At 34.2% G+C, this 23,748-nt stretch overlaps 1 protein-coding gene across 1 annotated transcript in view; it reads left to right on the top strand.

Annotated features, from left to right (window-relative positions):
• LOC107194549 overlaps positions 1-23,748 on the top strand; it is a 219,094-nt gene that overhangs the window by 73,036 nt on the left and 122,310 nt on the right. The window contains exon 6 of the mRNA XM_015584227.1: positions 16,395-16,908. Within this exon, the coding sequence (XP_015439713.1) occupies positions 16,395-16,908 (514 nt within the window). The remainder of the gene's footprint in view (positions 1-16,394; positions 16,909-23,748) is intronic.

Raw genomic sequence — 23,748 nt, 5'->3', positions numbered from 1 at the left:
TAGGTAATCTGAAGCTCCATTTCCGAGATATTAGCATTTAAACGAACTCCAATCACCTGAGCGGTGGGTCACATGTACGCGTAACAGAGTCCAGAAGCAAAGGCCAGTGACTTGGGCGCGTGTTTCTTGACTGCGTCTGCACGTACGTATGAGTTCGTTTAACTGCTAATATCTCGGAAATGGAGCTTCAGATTACGAAACGGTAAAGGACTTTTCGATTTGTATTTGCATGAGGGATATGTATGTTGCGGATTATCCCATCTGTTTGGGACACCCTATATAAACGTATCTCGAAGGATTCCTGAAAATTAAAAAATTTGTGGATTTTACAGCCGTTTGAAATATAGTATCAACCTTTTTTTTCAATAAATTATAAATGTTGAATTAATAAACTGAACACAATGAGTTTTATGGGTGCTTACAGTGGAGACAAAAAACAATTTTATAATAACGAGAAACTATTGGCAAATTTGAAAAAAAATCAGGAAACAGTCCTGTTTCTCCTCTTTATAGACAAATTTTTTAAAGTATGGACACTTTAAAATTGACCCCACGAAAGTTAATTGAAGTTAACGCTCCGACGAAGTACACGGATTTGACCGGCCGAGCCGTGCGTTACTACATAGCAACATTAACTACAATTAATTTTCATGTTGCCAATTTTAAAGTGTTTATATTTTTTATACTTTGCCCGTAAAGAGGACAAATGGAACTATATCTATATCATTTTTTTTCTTTGTTAGTAGGGCTCCGTTATTATAAAACTACTTCTGTGAAATAAATAGTTAAAAAATATTGTTTTTAATTGAAATAACTTTTATTAGGTTCTCTTATGACTCTACTGTAAGCACCCACAAAACTTATTTTGTTCAGTTTATTAGTTAGTACGTAAATTATAACAATAGTTATAATATATTAAAAAAAAGTTGACACTACATTTCAAACAGCTATAAAATCAACAAATTTTTTAATTATCAGAAATCCTTTGAGGTACGTTTCTATACCACTAAAGCACACACCACAAAATCCGAAGTGTTACTCCAACAGGTATCCAACTTCCCGTGGAATGACCTCTACAATAAAAGGTTTTCTTCTACATGCTGTGAAGTGGCACAAGATTTTGAACTTCTCCTTGCTCGAAGTAGAGCTATTCAAGGTGTTTCTAGTAATTGGGGCAGGCTATTATTCTGTCCTAAGTGAAGTTAGAAAGAAATCGTAAAGAAAACTTTCTCCACAAATGCACTGGTGCAGTTGCCGAGTACAATTGCAGTTTTTCTTTTAAATGAAACTCTACAATTTTTTTACATAACTTCATTCCCCCTGTCATTTAACATATAAAAGGTACAAGGTAAGATCATTAAAAACTCAACACTTTTCAAGATAGAATATTTTACTTTTTTTTTCACATTCACGGTTATGTGAAATACTATGTTAAATTGGAATCAGTACGTCGCTATTATGTTTAGTAACTTGCATTGCCTTTAAAAGAAAGATATGGTAGAACGAAATGACGTGGAAGGAACTACAAAAGTAGCAAGGATTTTAATCAATTATTGTTAGTAACTAAATGCTACTGACTAATCGCGAAGTCCTGGCGTTTTCCGCAGCTTACGTAATAACTGGCTTGCATCTAACGAATCATTGATGTAGAGTGTAGATTGACTCCTTGAAGTATTGACATGCGTTTATGACTCACCCTGTATATGTGGCAAGTGGATGTCCATCGGAGGGTACTATCGGTGTCAATAACCGTATTAGAGTGTACACGTTGCCGACGCATATTTTCTTGACCTGTTCGAATTAAAAACCATTCCGACGAATTTTTAAAGTAGTTTCTTCTTACGTAGTGTTTACAGAATTCGGTACTGTGTAACAAATTAGTGGCAGATAAAGAATTTTTCGTAAAAATGCAAAAATAGTACATGGAAAGTACGCACATCGGCTCTCTTTTTTTAATTTCGATAGCTATGTACAACTATTTAAAACTATAAAGTTTAATAACTGTTACACTGATTCAAGGAACTCTCTCCTACCTTTTAAGACTAACAAGGAGAGGGCAAGGTCAGGGCATCATCAATTTAGCTGAAAGATACATCATTATACAGGCAGATACTCAATAGTTGTTTAGATATTTGTGATTGTAGGTTGTTCATTATTATAAATACAGTTAGAATTCCTAGCGGTACAAAGTGGCGTTGTGGCGTGGCGGTAGCGTATTGGCATAGAACGCTGTCTGTTCAGGGTTCTGTTCCCCTTGTCGATGAAAATTTTTTTTTATGAATTAAGCTGTCTTTATTTATTTATCCTACTATGATACCACTACTTTTTATGATATTTCTGCTCTTTACATGTAAAAATGCTTATTTAATTTTACAGAAAATGTCTATTAAAATGACTAATAAATAATATATGTAATAAACGAATGATCATTAGTGACGTATCATTAACATCGATATCGTCTTCAATTTGTATTACTATTACATTCTATATCATTGGCAGCATTAAACTTTTAATTTGTCAGTCAGTCAGTTTCTTTTAACACTTATAGAAGTAGTAATAAGTGGTTGCAGGTGGCGAGTGTACGGCTAATGATGATGAAGTCAATATTTTATTATTATTTGATAAACAAAGCGAAGGATCACTGTTCCAGTGGCAAATCCAGAAGGGGTGATAAGGGCACCCCTCCCCCAAAGAATAATGAAATACAAAAATATTGTCACATTCTGAATAATTTTATCGTTTAGTATAATGTACCTGATAGTCATCCCATAAGTAATGTGAATATTCTATGATGTTTGTGGAAGGAAAACTGGAAGTTGGTATTAGAAAGTGGGTATAGAATGTGGTAAAATGCTGTAGATAATGAAGGAAAATTTATACAGGTAGAAGATTAATAGTTTTAATTACAGTTTTGTACTTTACCTTTCACAAACATCAAAGAAAGTTCACATTATTTATGGGATAACCATTAGGTACATTATAAAAAATCAAAAAATCTTCCAGATGTAACATAATATTTTTGTATTTTATTACTCCTCAAGGGAGGGGGGGAGGTTCGGCCTTATCGCTTACCTCTGGATCCGCCACTGGAACAGCGATCCTTCGCTTTGTTTATCAAATATAATAGTAATAAAATATTGACGTCATCATCGTTAACCGTGCACTCGCCACGTGCAACCACTTATTACTATTTCTATAAGTGTTAAAAGAAACTACCTGACTGACAAATTGAAAGTTTAATCCTGCCAATTAATATTAGTAATACTAATCGAAGTAGATATCAATGTTAATGATAGGTCACGAATGATCATTCATTTTTTACATATATTATTTATTACAGTCATTTTGATAGACAATTTCTGTAAAATTAAATATGCATTTTTGCATGTGAAGAGCAGTAATATCATAATAAATAATGGTATTATAGTAGGATAAATAAATAAAGACAGTTTAATTCATAAAAAAAATTTTCATCGACAAGAGGAATCGAACCCTGGACCGACGGCGTACTATTCCGGTATTTACGTAATGAATAATTATGTCCAACTGTATTTATGTAATGAACAACCTAGAATCATAAATATCTAAACAACTATTGAGTATCTGCCCTATAATGATATACTTTCATAAACAGGACATTCAAATTTGCCAATATACAAAGTTTCTGCTAAATCGATGATACCTTGACCTTGCACGTTCCTGGTAAATTCAAGTTTCCAGCGTTTTTAGTTTTAGTTAAAAGCTTATGTTTTTCAAAAACTGAGGGTGATAGATCAATTCTGCTTCCGGATTCGTGTTTGGTACGGGAAACTCTACAAGGGTCCCCTAGTGGATATCACTGATCAAAATTCGTGTCGAACAATGTAATCAACGTTTACTTTGTCTTATTACCAACAAAATTCGTTTTTGGATTTAACAGTTGCGAAATCTAAGTAATTTAAGCAACCAGTATTCCACCGTGCCGCATTAACAATAAAATTCTCATATTTTAACAGTTATAGGGCCTGAGTAGTTAAAAAACTAACATACTATTTGACCCAATGAACAGAGATGGGCAAATTCATTATTTAGATAAAGAGTTTTGAATGATGAATAAAAAATAAAAAAGCACTTCGTCATTTTCAATCGTTTATACGTGGAAATTCCAAATTTTATAACAAAATAATACTTCTTCTTGAATGAATCATCATTTGGCAAACAATTATTTAAACTAATTAACTGTTTAAAGCTCAGAATGATGCCCTTAGATACTGTTGATTTTCACTATGCATTATTCAAATAAAATTGTGCCCAACTCTGCCGATGAACAAGTGCATTTCAGTCCTTTACTCGAGCCGAGTAATTTGTTTTGCGTAATGGCATCAGGATTATTGCTACGATACACACTAAGCCTTCTAATTGAGCATCAGTTCTATGATTAGTAAAATTACAGCTTGTCTGTTCAGTAAATAATTTAATGTCAAATGTGTGTATCATTCTTCCAGGGTAAAAGCGACTACGCGTATTGTTTGAAAGGGTTCACCACCTTGTAAGTCTAAAGAAATAAAAACAGTTAAATTAGAACCTTTCTTCTCTGGTAATTATTGAGTAAGATAATGTAACCTTTTAAAAAAATGTTACGCAGCATTTAAATTTTATTTTCATACATTAATTATTATTTGATATTACAAAACAGCGGAGTTCTACAACATCGTCTACCGTCATATCTGGCAGGACCTTGTCAGCTGGCACCCAGCTGATTTTCGAAATTATTCATCTGATTAACTTCGAATTTGGACAAAATATTCCTTATAAAATTACTACAATGTAGTGTACGATTTGTGAATAATTTTGAATACTTTTAAAAAACAAGACAATGATAACTTTGTAAAGAGAAAATAGCTTTTTTCGCTGAAAAATATCCACTTTGAAAATTTATAAGCATTCAACAATGGAAAATACCAGGAAAAAAGCGTATGCTACATTGTAGGTAATTTTATAAGGAATAATGTATCCAAATTCGAAAATGAACAAATTAATAGTTTCAGAGATCTGTTCGGTGCCAGCTGACAAGGTCTTGTCAGATATGAGTATATGGTATCTGGTAGGTAATATTGGTATATCGGGTGGGTAATATTGTATTACTTCGCCATATTGTAAATTTAAATAATAACTAATTTATGAAAAAAGTTATAATGTAAGTAGGTAATATTGTATCACTTCGCTATATTGTAAATTTAAATAATAACTAATTTATGAAAAAAGTTATAATGTTGCCTAACATTTCTTGAAAAGATTATACTATTTTACTGGCGACAGTAATTACCTGAGAAAAAGCATTTTAATTTTACCTATTTCTTTAGACCTCTCAGATGGTGTACCCCCGTAACGCCTATCGGCGCGTCCAGTGAATTGAGGGTGAGAAAACACGCGGCTAAAAACTCAAAAAAGAAAAATAGAGGACAGGAATACTGTTGATCTGATTATATGTATAACAAGCAACAGAGGAGCAAAATGTCGGCGAGAATGCCAGGAGCTCTCGTACCACCTCAAACGACTTCCGGACTGGTGTGCTGGAATGAAATAAGATTAATAAAACTTCCCTGGCTGGTACACCTACATGCGTATAGGGTGTACATACATATACTTAACCATGGGCTCGTTAATGCACCTCGAGTTCATGACATCGTTCAAAGCAAAGATACACATAGGGTAGACCGAGGCGAATCGGATCATTTTCTGTTTGATATTAAAAAAGTAATAGTTAAAGTTTCGAAAGCTATTTATATATTATAAATTCGTAATTAGTACACATTTAATTTGAACATTAATAATAAAAAATAAAAAAGAATGAAAAATCTTTCTTTTGCAAAAAAAAACGAAAAAGTGAGAAATATCCAGTGAGAATAATCCCGAAATCTCTGAAAAAAAAACTCAAACTTTTATAAGAAAGGTCTACATTAATTGAAAAAAATGTAATTTAATGATAATGGGGTCAATTGACCCTACCTGGCACATAGGACGCAAGTATATGTAGTGTCCTTTAACACCACCTCTAGCAGCACAATTCTCGTGACATCACTCTTCGCAAACATTGCACTGTATCCAATTATCTTTCATTTTTTCTAGACACCATGAACCTTGATTGGTCTTTTTAATGTACTTAGAAACTATCTGTACATAAATAATTATCACATTTATAATCATAAAAATATGCAAACGAAGAAAAAGAGTGATCCGATTCACCCCAAATGACGTGATCCGATTAGCCCCATACATAAGGACTTCAAATTGAATAGGATACATAGACGAATTATGATATATAAAAAGTATATGAAATACCAAATTTGGACACCATACAAACTAATAATAATAAACACATTTGAGTTTTCAAGCTTACTTTTTTATTTTAAATACAAAATTGCAGATTACATATTTTAAATTCGCACCAAAATTATAACGTTCGCACGCGTTCGTCTCAATGGCAACATGTGCCAGCACTAAACAAGTACGCAAAATAATTGGTGGGTTATTGGATTGGGTGTAGGGGACAAGGTTGACGCAATATGAACAATCGATATGGTCGTATCTATGAGAATATAAAAAATATGGACGAAATTTTTATTTTGATCCGATTCGCCCTGTGGTCCGATTAACCTCTGTCTACCCTATACATAGAGAAATGTAACCTTATCTACTCGTTGCTAAAAGCCTGCAATTTAAAAATATAAGAAGAGTTTATTTTTAAGTTGTTTTGTATTATATGTGTGTATGTATACGTTATTTTGTATGTATAACATGTTGTATATTTATGGTATCAAAATTTTCTGTACAGCGTTGCAAAATAATCTCTTCCTGAAGATTCAAATTGCATTGAATAAAAAAAATGCATACACATAATAAACAGGTTATCGGAAATATAAAATTTGATGTCACATAAAAATCCTTATGTTTCCTAACACACGTTATTTCTCACTTGTTTCTAACGCGACAAATTACATACCAGCGTCTGTAAAAACGAATTTTGTTCATTGAAATTGGGATTAATAAGACAAGATTCATTACAATAGTTGTTCTATTAATCTTCTAGAATCCCGTAAGCCCTAACTAAATTCGTTTTATTCAACGTCTTGCAATGAAAATGAGTTTTTATTTTTAAACTAAAAAATGCCAGTGCAATTATTGAAATATCATTCTGTTCGACAAAATAATTCCTAGTTTTCTTAAGTGACAGAGTGTCTGAGAAGTCTATTTTATCACAGTAGCTACTTGAATCATTACAAAAAACGATACACATCTAGATAAGCTTGAATGTTCGCGATTGCAGAAATCAGATATTATCAGATCTGTTTGGATTGTACTTAAATAGTTTTCCAAAAAGCTCGGAATGAGACTCCATACTGCCGTTTATGAGTTTCGAGAGGAACCTTCAGTTTCTCCTTTTCAATGAATTCTTTGTACTAATATGTATTATGTAGGGAACGAAAGATGCGTATGAATGTTCGTAGGAATTGTAAATTTTGAGGTGAATGAAAGAGCAGAATACTTGGGCATGGTGTGATTGAGATTTAAGGTGGTTCGTACCTGACTCTCTAGTCAATAAAGCATCATATTAATAATTGGTATTAAACACCCGCTAATAGATTTTAATAATATATAAAAATTATATCTATGAAATTCAACGTCATTTCCATTGATCATTCATCATTATATTGTAAATAAAAAATATATTTTGGTTAGTCGTATGACTCCAAAATGCTCTTCTGGTACGTTTGGCAACGTTGTTTTTGCACGCATACTACGTATGTACGTGCTGCGTGTTCAGTTTTCCCGCGTAGTCGATATTCAATATGCTTATATGTAAAGTTAATTATATTCTCGTGCATTATAATTTAGAAAATTAAGGTTCACTAAAACACAAAATAAGTAAAATATCTTTTAAATGTATTTGTATTACGCGGGTATGACTCTACTTCAGCAACGTTGCCAAGTCCTCCACATAGTCCCAATAACCATTCAATAACCTATACCTATACCCCCCTAATACCTATAATGTATATCATGGACTTTATTGTCCAATACCTTCCTGGAATGTTCGGCATGGTATAAAATTTAGGTTATTATCAGAAAACTCAGGATTTATACTTTCAGTACTTAGTTTTTAGTTCGCACTTCTAATTTTTGTGAATAGAAAAGATTATACTTCCGGTAAGAAATCATAAGATTGCCATAAGAGCTGCGTTGAAAACTGAATTTTTGACAATCTTTTTCTTATTTATTTGATCGGCAATCGAGTCTCAAATTTTGTGTGTGTGTATTTCGTTCTAATAAACAATCTGTATACATTTTACTTAATTATCTAGTCTTTCGAATTTGGCACTAACCATCTGAAGTGCGAATGAAGCGGCCGAGCGTTCTGTTTATGCGTTCCAAGTGCTTGGGACGAACAGATGATTTTATGTAGGCGTGCTGTACATAACTTTTTCTGGTAATGAAAGAAGGGTGTTGGGTAAAGATGGAACGGAATGTGATGCATGCTGGTGTGTTTCTATGTGGAAGGAGACAAAAAACAATAGAAAGAGATCAGAGAGCGTACAGAGCAAACAGAGCAAACACAGAATAAAGCTCCTTTTCAACTATGAGTAGTAAGGTAAATATCGCTAACATCGTCTGTTACCCTAATTAGAAGTAATAACAGTATTGTAGTCCTAAAATATTTTTGTCTATTGAATTCTGTTTTTATAACTGCTTAACTATTTCACTTGAATAAACAATACAACATCGAATAAAGAGTTATGGATTGCATGTATGAATGTGAATTGCATGTTAACTGGATTAGATAAAGTTAACTGAATTAAACTGTGTAATAGTGTCTCATTTACCGTATTTAACCCAGTGCTCTCCGCTACAAGCGATCCCCTGTTTCTGTCGTTTGAAGCTCTAAGAAATAAAGTATTCCCTAATCGAGTATTATTGATTTGCAACATTTTAAGAATTCATACTGAAATTCAATTTGAAAATACGACTTATTAAATAAATAGAATATGTTAGTCAATACACTTACCAATTAATACATTTACCAGAGACTGTATAATATATTTTCTTCTATCGCTTGTGTATGCGAATGTTTGCTTAAAATGAAAGAAACGCATACTGTTGAGAAATTTAATTTTTGTTGGTAAGCGAAAAACCCTTCTTATCCCAGTGGTGCACACTTCAGTTGAATGAAAATTATTCTCTTGAAAATGCATCGATTTTGTGCCGAACCATAGAAACAGAAATTTCGGAAATTGACGCGTGAACAAAACCTGCTCCTCTGAATCAGCTAAGCTTTCAACACAATCACCGCCAGACGTATTTCACCTGATTTTTCGTTTACGCTAACAAGACTGTTATGCATCAAAATAACGATGACCCGTGATCGGCAAACCGTGAACGGAAAACTAAGTGTCGGTCACCGGTGACCGTACTTAGTTATCTTAAATGTAAAAATTCAACAGCTTAGTAGTTTCATTAAATCTGTGTACCTAATCCAATTTTACATGTACCTAAAATACAAGTTAATTAAACTGTTCCCAGTAGTTTAATTAAATCTATGTATCTAAAATGCAACTACTGAACCTTTAAATCTCAAGTATTCTAATTAAACTTATCCTTATAATCTTAAATGTAAAAACTCAACAGCTTAGTAGTTTAATTAAATCTGTGTACCTAGTTCAACTTTACGTACACCTAAAATGCAAGTTAATTAAACTGTTCCTTGTAGTTTGATTAAATCTGTGTACCTAAAATGCAATTACCGAACCTTTAAATCTCAAGTATTCCAATTAATTAGAAACTTATCCTTATAATCTTAAATGTAAAAACTCAACAGGTTAGTAGTTTAATTAAATCTGTGTACCTAATCCAACTTTACGTATACCTAAAATGCAAGTTAATTAAACTGTTCCTAGTAGTTTAATTAAATCTGTGTACCTAATCCAATTTTACGTATACGTAAAATGCAAGTTAATTAAACTGTTCCTAGTAGTTTAATTAAATCTGTGTACCTAAAATGCAACTACTGAACCTTTAAATCTCAAGTATTCTACTGAGTCTGCACTATGTAGCAAAACAGTGTTGTACAACAAATTGTAGGCGTGCTTGTATAACATATAACTTGCTGTATAACACGAAATATGTTATGTAACATCACGTTATATAACATTTTTCTTTATGCTTTTCTAACAAGTTTTTTTACTTTGTTATATAATATGTTATGTTACATAGTGTAGACGCAGCTTTAAACGAGCGTCACATGCTCTGAACGTACACGTAACGAGCCGTGATTGGATTTTTTCCTTCGGCAGACAAAAATAAGAAAAAAGAATAGGGGGACCGGCGATTGGATGAAATTGAGGAAGCGATCGTTCGATTCGGGTCCGTCTAACTCTGAAGCACCCACTCCACTCAGTACGACGAAACGACCAACTCCAAATCCTTGCTGCCTGTCGAGAGTTTTGGCGTGCACTTAAGGTGGTTCGTGCCAAATTCGAAAGACTAGATAATTAAATAAAATTCATACAGATTGTTTGTTAGAACGAAATACAAACGCAAAACAATTTGTGAAAAAGCTTGTAAAAGATTGAATTTTCAACACAGCTCTTATGGCAGTCTTACGATTTCTTACCGGAAGTATAATGTTTTCTATTCACAAAAATTAGAAGTGCTAACTAAAAACTAGGTACTGAAAGTATAATAATGAAATAAATCTTGTACCATGCCGAACACTCCAGGAAGGTATTTGACAATGAAGATCATGATATGTAGGTTATTGAATGGTTATTGGGACTATGTGGAGGACTTGGCAACGTTGCTGAAGTAGAGTCGTACCCGCGTAATACAAATACATTTAAAAGATATTTTACTTATTTTGTATATTACTTATATTGCAACTTCTTCAATTTTTTTTTACACATCATTTAGTAAACATGAAGTTCCTAACTTCGTAAAAAAACTCAAGTCACTCCGACCAATTTGAAAAAAGTTGTTCCGTTTTAAAAGGTGTACGAATACTTTTGTTCCCCACTGTACATATTTTCACGGTCAGTTTCTCCGCGTGTATGAGTCCTTTTCTTTTTAGCTTCTAAATAATTGATGGATTGAATTTATGCAACAAACTGATTAATATTAATACTAGAGACACGTGTGACACGTACTAGAGAATTGAAAATTTGTGTTCTTAATACTCGGGTAATTGTGGAATATATTTAGGTACACGTGTATTTATGTTCGAATATTTTTTCTTGTGTCCAGAGGCCGCTATTTCGTACGTACATATTCATTTACACAAATATTATTTTATTATCATTATTACTTATTTTTTACTTTTATTGTATAAAAATAAATGTTTAAAAACTTGTACAAAATATATAATATATACATAATAATAAGATGTAATGTTCCCTTAGTGTTATTTATTTATTAATTTACAATGTATACATTTATAGATTAAGTTCATAATTTTTATTATTTTATTTATTTGTAATTTTGTTTGCTTTATTTATTGCATTAAATTAAATTTGTTACGTATTATTTGAATTTTTACAACAACAAAAGAAAAGTATCATGTTTTACTATTAAAAATCATCTATGAAGAGTTTATTGAATGTTATGTCCAAACACTGGGACAGCTAAATATAATCACTAGTACATGCCATAAATTCCGTCCAATCACTCGGCCAAATGAATACTTTTACATATTTATAAATTTTAATACTTTTTTTCACGTGCACGCTTTCTTATAACGACTTGTCTGAAAGAGGAAGTTCTGCTCTATCGATTGAATGTACTTTTTTGCCAATCTATATTAGTTTAATATATAAAAAGTCTTGGTAACCGCAATCTTCGCTTTAAACGTCTAATCACTGGGACATTTACCTTATAAACAATAATTGTGGTCGGCCAAGTTACTTGAATAAAAGAAACACCACTGTAGCAGAATAGAAACGGAAATTCGAATGCGAAGCTTCTGTAAAACTTTCGACATCAATTCGTGTCGTTATCAACATCGTCACGCCTCACCGTTTGTGGAACTCATTATCACGCCCATCAGGCATTTTCCACGTGTTTTATCTCACTTGCAAAAAGTGTGCTTTACAGCTCACAATTAAAGCTGTTTGTCCAGTTATCTCCTCCATGATGCGACCGTGAAACGTTTGAAAAAGCGAAACGTGACGAGACTGTGCTGTCGTCGATCTTTTTCATCCTTGCGATCATCTCGATTACCGGGACCGTTTTGACGACCGGAATCGATTGTTTTCGATAACACCGTTCAACAAATTTCAACTTTTTTTCGGACTTCTAACATTCAATAGTCGGTTCTTGTAGATTTTTGTGCCCTGAATACGAATCTGCAAATTGTTTTGCGCCAGCACCCTTAGTTTTCGAAAAATTTCATTTTGAAAAAAAAATGCAAATTTTCAACTTTGGTCAATTACTGTGTTCAAGCAGTAATAGTTATTCGGTTGATTGTTGCGTCACATATAATTCTATAAATTCTCCCGAATAAAATTGTATATATTGTTATTGCATTATGAACATTTTAACATGTTTAAACGATCAAAGGAAAAGGACACCCGAAATGCACCCATTTTACCACGTTTTTATTAACTCGCTTTCTTGTCTGTCCATTTGTCTGTTCGGTATTAATTTGCTTTCTTGTCTGTCTGTTTGTCTGTTCGGTACAAATTTTGAAATTGATTTTAAATTAACTTCCCGATGAGCTAGAGACTTGAAACTTTAAACATAGCTCAGAACTGGATGACAATGTAATATTAACTCGCTTTCTTGTCTGTCTGTTCGTTAGGGTTCCGTACGGAACCCTATTACTAAGCTTACGCTATCTGTCCGTCCGTTTGTCTGTCCTACCTTTAAACTGTGAATTTCGCGAAGAGAAACTGAAATAAACCTGAAATTCACCACATGTCTCTGTTATAATCTCACCAAAATGTTTAAAATCGATTGAAAAATTTCACACACACAAGACTAAATAGCAGAAAATAATTGTTTAAATAAAAAAAAATTTTTAATATACCACGTTTTTAAGACGGACTAGAAAGTATAAAATAATTTTTCCTAACCCCATACAGATTCCTAACCCCATACAGATAGTCCTGAAAATTTGTGATTGTGAATTTTTAATAGTTATGAAAGTACTTGTAAAATTTAAAACGAAAAACGTGAGAGAATAGCTGCCGTTGAGAAATCTCACACAACAGTTCATATCATTTGTAGTGCAACAAAATTGTTAGTGACTTAGGTGAACTATTCATGCATGAATTATCTAGTATTATAGTAAGGAGTGTAGAGAGTAGCTGCCGTTGAGAAAACTCACACAACAGTTCATATCATTTGTAGTGCAACAAAATTGTTAGTGACTTAGGTGAACTATTCATGCATCAATTATCTATTTCATGCGCTCCACGTTTTTCGTTTTAAATCTTACAAGTATTTTCATAGCTATTAAAAATTCACAATCACAAATTTTCAGGACTATCTGTATGGGGCTAGGAAAAATAATTTTATACTATTTAGTCCGTCTTAAAAACGTGGTATATTACAAATTTTTTTTTATTTAAATTTTGCAGATATTTTTCAATTTGTTTAAAAAAATATGGGTTTAGGAGAAAATCTGACGGCACCACGCGATACTGCAGACATTCTTCCTTTGGAAAGCATCAACAAAAGTAGTACTTAAGTCATGTTTTGTTATCAATATTGAAACAAAACAGTTTGGCAAAGCATACGGCGACGACAGTGGTCGGACAATGGCTGGAGACTGGCAAGCGTACCAGTGGGTATGCTCCGGCCGGGAATTCTCGCCGAGAACCGCCTCCTGTGATTAGGAACATACACATACTTATGTATACATACAGTGAGTAACTTTAATAGGATTTGGACACTATACATTTTTAACTTTGTCGCACTGTAACTTTATTCGTGACAAGGAAAGAAATTATTGAGTTGTAAATTACATTATTAGAAAGGGTCTAGTTAACAAAAATAACAACATTAATTATATAGTTCGTAACACTTATTATATTTTCTATTTTAAAAAGATTCTTTTTTCTGTCTTTTTTCACACATTGGGCATATCAAATTATTGTTGGCATTGTGTTGGGCCTTTGTTGCAGTATTGGTTGGCCAACAGTTGGAGAATTGTCACCCTTTTTTGCAAGTGGGCCAACGATCATACCCAACGTTACGCTTACGCCATTATAATACGAAGAACCAACTGAAGGTTTCTTTCTGTAGGAGTATCTCTTCTGTTGAGTATCTACAATAAACCAACACTTGGGAGACAGTTGGCTATACTACACTTTCATAAAAAGCTTTAAAAATATTTGAAAGAGTATAACACTGGAAATAATATTTATAATAATTACTTGTTATAATAATTATATGCATGTATAAATTTTATATGTATATTAAACAAATAACTAAGTATTTTATCAGCAAAGTTACCTTTAAAAATTATTATGTACAATTATAAGACATGTAGGAGCGTTAGATGGAGGGTCCCCGATCCCATACTCGGCCATCCTGCACTGACATTCGCCTTCCAATGTCTTCTGCGTACGTCTTCTTTCTTCGTCTTTTTCGGATAACAGTCTCCCTCCCACTTTTCGACTTCTGGGAGACGTGCCCCTTTCTTCGTCATCATCGTCGCCTCGCGTGGTCGTAAGGTGCCTCCTCTATCCCGGACGAGCCCCCAAATGTAGGACCGTTGTGGAAAAATGAGAGGGACCCAAGCGGCATTCGAACCAACGACCCCCGGTGTCGCAAGCCGAGACTCTACATTCTGCTCCACAGAGCCCTCCTATTTTCCAATGATGCTATTTGCTCCTTCTTGTTGGGTATGGAGGTCCCGATCCCACATACATGTAGCTAATTATTACAAATAATTATTATAAGTTATTTCCAATCTTCTGTCCCCTGACTCCATTTTCACAAAATGTCAAATGTCAAACGTGTTGGGCGACAGTAACAAATTGTGAGTATATTTATAAATATCGAAAACAAAAAAATCAATTTGACATATAATAACAAGTTTTTGGTTGTAGCAACGTTTCTGACGTCTTTAAGAGGATATTTAATTGTTGTCAAACTTTGGGTGGGACACTGTTGTATTATCGTTGTAAATTTCTTGTTAATTAACCAACTATAATAATTGTAGGCCCAACGTTGGATATTCGTTGGCAAGTTGTCATAACTTTTCGTCGTAGGTAGTGATGGGTAACCGAGCTTGTACTTTCTTAAAAATGTTATACATAAATGTAGGAGATTCTCTTGATGAAGTAAGTCCAAACCCGACATAAATCGGACTATATTTAATAACATAGAATTAGTATCCCGACATAACGTCTGAATAAAACATAACATAACTTGGTGTCAAATTGACCCAGTGGTAAAAATTAATATAATGAAGTTCTAAATAGTTAAATGTGCAAATTCTTTTTTATTTTAAAGAATAACGTTATTTCTTAGGAGAAAACTGTCAAATTGACACAAGATACGGATTAGTTCTTTTGTAACATTGTGAGGTAATTATCCCCGTTGTCGATCAAGACCGAGTTCTCGATCATTTTTATAAATATTACGATCTTAATAGCATTTTAGTTTCAGAATTATTTTTTACCCGTTTTTGTGCTTTAAGCTTTCTTTATAACTCCCTTTTTCTTGATCGACTACTACGACAATTACTGATTGACAACAAGTTCCGGCCGTAAATTAGTGATCGACCTCTGGGACATCAACATTTTTATTTCCAGTTGTCTCTTCCACATTTAAATACACATAGATTCTAATTTTTTCCTTCGCTATTATCGATAGTAGTGTTAACATTAACTGTTAAAATCAAAAAGATTTATTTTTCATTTTTCCATTAAAAAAGTGTCGACATTTTACTGACTGATCGACAATTGGGACAACTATCTTATTCTTTCTCATTCGCGATCACACTATACATATTACCAGAAAAATGCTGGTAATTATATTGGTTTCTTGGTACTACAGCAATTTCAGTACTATATCGGTTTCGATCTAACTTCGTTAACATAATATCAGCTTCAAATAACTGCTTATAATCATCATGAAAATTGTAACGTAATAGGAAAACCGAAAAAATTACCGGTAAATTTCGGTAAATATATCGGTATTTTCGTATAGTGGTATTATATTATACCGGTATTTTCGTATTTCAGTTTCTATTAGGGTTATGAAGGTACAACCGAAAAATACCGGTATAATACCGGCATTTTTTGGGTACAAGTCCCTGTTCTGAACAATCACTTAGGTATCAACATTCGATCCACCGCGAACGTTCCTGTAAAACGACAGTTGTAACACGTCGAATTTCCTTTTGGTTTCCGCAGCGCAAACGGGAGGGCGCCAGTATCCAGCAAGCCGCCCCTGCCTCCGCAACCACCCCGCGTCGGGGCGCTGAGCTCGAGACCGTCGACGGGCGCGTCGCCGGCGGCGGCGTCGTCTTCGTCGCGCCGACGCGCGGCCACGGACCTTGGAAATCCGGCGGCCATCGAGATGGCGAGAGCCCGTACGATGCAGGCCGCCCAGGAGCGTCCGGTCGGCCTGCTCGAGACCGACCTTGACGAGGCCGTGCCGTCGACGACGACCACCGCCTCTACGAACATCAGTGTCACCGCCGCCGTTACAACCACAACCGGCAAGAAGACCAGGAGCCTGCTCAATCTGAATCACACCTCGACCGCCCCGCGGCCCAGGCCGGAGCACGCCCTCCACGTACCCCAGTCGCCCGTCGGCGCTTCCCACAGGAGCCCCCAAGACGACGGCACCGCGTCCACCATAAACCAACGGCCACACAAATCCATGGAGTTCCTCCTCGACAAGGAGAATCTGCATTTCGTCAAGGTGAGTCTACCTTTCTGGAAGTTACCATTCTGTCGTGTCTGTCTTGTAGACCAACCTTGTGTTAGTTCGGTGTGGTAGTTAATCGTTCAGTGATACGCCTGAAGTTCTAGGACGGTCCAACATTGTCACTTCGGTGTGACTGTTAATTGTTCAGTGATGACACGTCTGTCTCTCGGAACGGAGTGATCTTATAGGTTCTGCCATGATGTTTGCGCCGCGTATTCCATTGATAGTAGAGATCCAGGTGATTTATGGTAGAAGTAGAAGGGGATATTGAGGGAGTAATAAGTTGACGGAGTTGCTTCTGTCTTAGTGTCTAGCTTTTGTCTTAGCTGTATAGTTTTTTAGTCGACACGTAGAGGATAGAATTAGAGGTTCGGAAGGGTGGAGCATCGGCGGGGATCTCTGAACCACCGGATCTGACCTTGCGACTGGAGAGATTGTGATATAGGTTAACCCTCGGGGAGGACCGTGGCTACGTCCATTATTGACACAGGTTTTACAGAGTTTCTGAACTATTGAACAGAGGAAAATAGAATTCTTATAAGAAGCGAATCCAATTCTTATGCAATGGAGCGAGAAAGCAAAGTGCATCGGGAGGGGTCTAAACGGGCCCAGTCAACACAAATCGTTGGAAGCATCGGGTATTCGAGGATTATTACAGGGAGAATAATTAGGGGATGAACTTTACAATACCTTATACAGTGACTACACTTACATTTTTCAAATAGTCCAAAGGTTCGGTTTAATTTTATAATTCAGCAGAAAATCAATTTTTCAAGCGTTTATTTAAAAAAAAAAGTGGGATCTATCTTAAGTGAATTTTACGCTGAACTCATTGCACTAAATATCGAGCAAAATTTAACCTTGAATTTCGTTACCCGCTGCTTTGCCGTTCAGAGTTGGCTGCTCCTGGGCGGGTATTGATCATATAAGTATTTCGATCGCATCTGAAGTGTTTATCGTTTTTGTGGTGACGATAACGATGCATTCCGAACGCAGAATCAGGATTGTCAAGTACGTGGATTTTTTCACGGCTGTTTCTGTCGACGACGCTAATTACGTGTCGTGACTACGCCGGATCGTCAGTTTAATTAACTTCGAATAATGAACAGGCTGTTAACAATGGCTCGCGATACGCCGTGATATGGCACTCGCGAGAAGAGGGTGTTCCTGTTCTTTAGACTGTTATCGATAAACACGGTCTTGGTGCTAATTCAATTGATAGCATTTTTATTTTCAGTTACTGTTATCATTGTTATTATCATCGTCGTTATTATTTTTATTATTACTATATGGATAGAAATTTTCGGTGCAACAGTACACTCAGAGATGGGCAAATTCGTTATCTAAATAAAAAATTTCGAATAACGAATAAAAGATGAAAAAGTACATCGCCATTTTTAATGGCATAACCGTGAAAATTTCAATTTTTACCATAATATAATACTTCTTCTCGAATGAATAGACACTTGGCAAACAATTATTTCATTTCATTAACTGTTCAAAGGTCAGGATGACGATCCCAGATACTGCTGCTTTTCATGAATAAAAGTGTGCCCAACTCTGAGTACACTACTATTCACACATATTATGACATCTGGTCCGACTGTAAAAATTTTGCTGTTTCGCTCAGATTATGGATTGTGCATTACTTTTATCATTTTTTATTAATGTGTTCCTTATTTTTTTTTTAATATTAGGTTTTTAATAGTATGGAATCGAGCAGTGACTTTTCCGGTTTATTTCACATTCGAATAGCGTTTTAATTAAAAAACACCAGGGAAATCGATCAATTCGTATTTTTCGCAAAGGAACTACGGTACCTTATGGACTGTAATTTGTGTATAGGGTTTTCAATAAGTTGTGATACAACCGTATAGATATTTGTTTGTACGAAAACAAAAACTAGAATTTTGAGTAAAAACAGTCGTGTACGAGCTTTTTTTGAGGGATTCAAGTTTGAGGATTCGTTTGCTGCATATACATTTGTAAGTTATACATATACAGGGTGTTACCTCTAACGCGGCGCACGATTTTTCACCCACTTGCAGCCATTTGACAAAAAAAAGTTTACAACAAAAGTTGCAGGGTATGGACTGTACAATAGATTTCAGTAAAAAAATTACGCAAACAGTTTGTTTTCATGGCAAAAACGGGGTTACCTTGGGTTTTACAAATAGGAACACATATTTTTTTTTTACCATATATAGAGGACATCGAAGTGAATTCAAAACATCTATTACATGATATTTTTACTAACATATTACTCGATTTACAGCAGTGGAAATGTGAAATATGTAGCTTTTTTTCATTGTTTGACTTTACGACAGTGTAAACATTATTTGACACCGAAGAGATTATTTTGAGAGTGTTTCGAATTCGTCTCGATGTCCTCTAAATATGATAAAAAAAAATATCTGTTCCTATTTGTGAAACCCAAGGTGACCTCGATTTTTCCATGAAAACAAATTGTTTTCGAATTTTTTTTTACTGATATCTATTGTGCACTACATACCTTGCATCTCTTGTTGTAAACTTTTTTGTCAGATGGCTGCAAGTGGGTGAAACATCGTGCGTCGCGTTAGAGGTAACACCCTGTATACTACTGATTGTGAGCTTGGTTGCCTATCCACCAGAGTTGGTCACAATTTATTCGTAAAAAGCAGCAGTATCTGGGATCGTCACCCTGACCTTTGAACAGTTTATGAAACGAAACAATTGAAATTTTAAAATTGAAATTTTCACGGCTATGCTATTAAGAATGGCGATGTACTTTTTCATCTTTTATTCGTTATTTGAAATTTTTTATTTAAATAACAAATTTGCCCATCTATGCTATCCATCACTGACTATTTCTACTTATAGAAGTATTTATTAACCTTCGTAAGTCAATGTCTAAGTCGATTTTGCCTAAGAAAATCAGAAACATGACGCATCATTCACGCTTGCAGAAACTAGTTAAAGCGCACAATTGTTTATATTAACATATTATAAAAGGACCTGCATATTTTGAAGAAATTTACCCCAAAACACATCTAAAGACAGATGAGTAAGTGTTTATTTGGGCCCAGCTATTTGTTCGATCATCAAAAACGTCTGCTTTTAATATTAGTAGTGGTAACATATTATTAAGATTTTATAATAATTTGACATGAACTTAGAATTAAGATTTAGTAGCAGTACTATATTGCTGTCAACGTTTAGTGCAAGTAGCATATTTGAAAGCATGCGTGCATGATCCGTTATCAAATTCAGTTTTCACATAAATAAAGAATATGTATGTATGTACACGAAGTGTGTATACAAATTTAGTAATATTAACAAATTTTATTTTAAACTTTCGATTTGGTAGAAAAATTTTTAGATTTTTCAGAGAACGTGTTTCCTTTTATGCAACAAGATATTTTTGCAACAATTGTACAAATATGCTTTTTACTAACACTAGTATTGGTCACAACTGTGAACTAATATTATTCTGATATAATTTATTAGCCAGAAGTACACGATTGATGTTGTAATGCAAACCATACTTCCATTTATAGGGAGAGGTATATGTATATTTTATAAACATAGTAGTTCTGTTCCTAATGTGTATATCTGAAAGGTGCATATAGATGAACTATTTCCAACAAGATTAGACAATCTACGTCTATTAATAATATTAAATCTGAAATATATATCAGCAATGAACCAATGCTCTTCTAGAGTAATCATATTCCATTTCCTTGATATTCATGTATAATTATGGTCAAAATACGGTGATCAAGTTCTGTGTATTTAAGAAATCTATGTTGCCCTGTTTTCAGCTGAAAAAAGGTCCAACTAAAAGTTGAATCTTCCCGTCGATAAAATAAGTTGAAACTACAGTATCAAAATAGACGCAACGGTTGTTTCTGTCGCATAGGTTCAGCTAATATAAAAGGAATCCGGGGGAAGCCGAATGAAGTCTCTATACTCTATCGCAATAGGTATTCGATCGAACGCGAACGTGTTGCTTTTGTAGGTTTCTTTCGTTCCTGTGCTATCCGATATAACGTATTCATAGTCGACTCGAACGGATTCGATGATAATCGACATTGTGCCATCGTGTGATATTCATTAGCATCGTCTTTCTAAACGGCAGCGAATAATTCATCACCGTTACATGACCATTGGATTTAACTTTTTCGGTACAGACGACGAGTATATGTACACTTAGGAGCAAACTCGGCTTCCACTAGTGAAAACAGTAAAAGAAACGTAGAAGAAGGGCTTTCTAGCACTTGATAAATTTATTTCAAGTACTGAAATGAATGTTAAACCGAATGTTAATTTGGCATAAATTCCAGTAATTCCTGATACCAAGTATTAAAAGGCCCTTCCCCTATGCCACCTTTTTCCCTAGCGAAAGCCGAGTTTGCTCGCGAGTGTACAAGTGGTCCATAGAATGCTCGCTGTAGCCGAAGAACGAGTATACAAGTGGTCTTCGAAATGCTATTCATATGACTTCTGTTCAGCCGTCTGTAGTGATGAATCGATACAAGTGAATACATCGAGTACATTACTTGATACTTTTGTTTCGATACCGACTACTTTTGGTATCGATACGTACGGTTGCGATACCAAGTAGGTATTGAAAAAAAGTAGTCGTATCGAATGGAGTCAGTATCGACCCATCATCATTTGATATTGTAATTAATTCAACACGAAAGAAGGTTGCATATATTAATAAATTAAGCAATGTGCACCTATATTATTTTCAATATTAAAATAATATAGGTACACCTATATGGTTAGGTGCGAGCTTCCAAAAATGGAATTTTCAAATATAGAACAAGTTTTCCTGCACTGTTTCCTGCAGCATCTCCATCTACCATCTATGTTATGTTTGACATAACCACGTTAAATATGCATGCTAACTCCCAAATGAAATATTTTACTACTAAAATGTAGTAAATTTAATTAGCTTGCGAAGTCAAAGACTGCGTTTTTTCCGTTTCATTTTATACTAAATATTTCATTCAATTTTATCATTAATTAATGAATTATTTATGTTACTAATGAATCTTTATTTGTTCCTTTGTTTTTACAAACATAAGGGGCTTTCCAATTTTTCTAAGTACAACAACATTGTCTTGTTATATATTGTATATTTTACTGGGTTTATTTTTGCAATATACTTAGAAAGATGGATTGGTTTCCTTTGTCTAGATATTTTTGGGGCCGCCTTGCGTCGCAGATCTTATGCCCCAAGTTGAATACTTTCAGAATATCTCTGAAACTGGGTATGCTTGTACAAATAATATCTGATAATTAAATGTTATCAATAATATCAGATATATCATATATTACGTATACTACATATATAGTTTATACATGTTATAATATTTATAATATTTAAATAAATATATAAAGTATAATATTGCATTTTATTTTCTCTCAAGGTATAAACAACTTTTGTGTTGGGTATCAAGGTTAGGAAAATATAATTCGATACAAGTAGGTATCGATACTTTTGTTTCGATACCGAGTAAGTACCGATACCTTCATATAATACTAGCAACGAGTACTACTGACAGCTAGGGTAGAATCGAACCGCCAATGTCGGCATACCGAAAAGGTTAAATTGCTTTCTCAGACGATTAGCTTGACGAAATTATATCGGACCGATACGAAGTACATATGTAAATGCATTTTTAAGCCAGTCATTATACATACATATATCCGGTGCTTGATTATGCAGCGATATGGTAAGGCGATCGTTTTGTTCCTTGAGAAAGCAAGCTCGCGCTAATACTCTGTGCCAGTCATACAAAGGATGAGTTGAAAGCAGTGTCCTGAATATGGTTAATACAAAAATTACTTAATTTTAATTTACACGAAAATGATTAAGGGGGTCAGTATCTTATACAGCCTGTAAAACATGTCCCTAACATGATCTTTTGAAATTCTTCAAAGTCATTATGGCCCGCGGCTTTAAAGCGAACGATGCGCGGAGTATAATACAAGGTGATTTTCTCGCTAGAGACTCCAAAAAGAATAGACAAAAATCGAGATTTTCATACTTGATTTTTAAATCGTTGCTATTCGCGCAATTTTCATTCTAGATTATTAAAGTTAAGTTCATCCTCTAACTACAAGCATACAATTTATCGAAGTATTTATTTTCTTTTTCTTAATATTTGAGATGACCAGAATCACCGTCAAGACTTGGTTTTGAGTACACGTTTAAATTAATGAAAAAAAATTAATAATGCTTTAATAAATATACAAAGCTTCAAAATATTCGGTTGGTTAAGCTTTGCACAAATAATTCGCTAAAATACGCTTTATTTCAGAGCGTTACACTGGTCTGACCCCTTTTTACTAGAATTTCTATTATGTAGGTTGGTGCATATAAAATGTCATTTTCATAAATAAAACTTTCACCACGCGTAGTTTCCACAACACTATTTAAATGCTATTTCCCTTCTTGTTTGTCATGCATTATTTCGCAATAATATCTCTTAAAACATTATTGTTGATAACATTGTCTGGTTTTATCTTGATTTATTTTCTAATGAAAAATCGTCGGCTTTGGATTTCACGAACTAACGGTGAATTGTCCAAACGTTTATGTAACCTACAAATTTTAAATTTATGTTCTCTGCGATTTTTGCGACATTTGTCACAAGTTTAAGCTCATATGAAAAAATCACAGAAATAATGTGATTATTCATGCGGCTGATAATGAGGTTTTCGGACCAAAAAATTGAATGGATGTTTTTGGCCCGGCAAATTTGAACTCCAGAAAAACGACATTCCACGTGTACCAACCTAATAATTTTTTTTACATGAAAATTGGTAAGAAAACAAGAC

Source organism: Dufourea novaeangliae, unplaced genomic scaffold (genome assembly GCF_001272555.1).
Source record: "Dufourea novaeangliae isolate 0120121106 unplaced genomic scaffold, ASM127255v1 scaffold10, whole genome shotgun sequence".
Classification (NCBI taxonomy): domain Eukaryota; kingdom Metazoa; phylum Arthropoda; class Insecta; order Hymenoptera; family Halictidae; genus Dufourea; species Dufourea novaeangliae.
The sequence above is the reverse complement of the archived record's forward strand: the minus strand, read 5'-3'. Positions and strand labels throughout refer to the sequence as shown.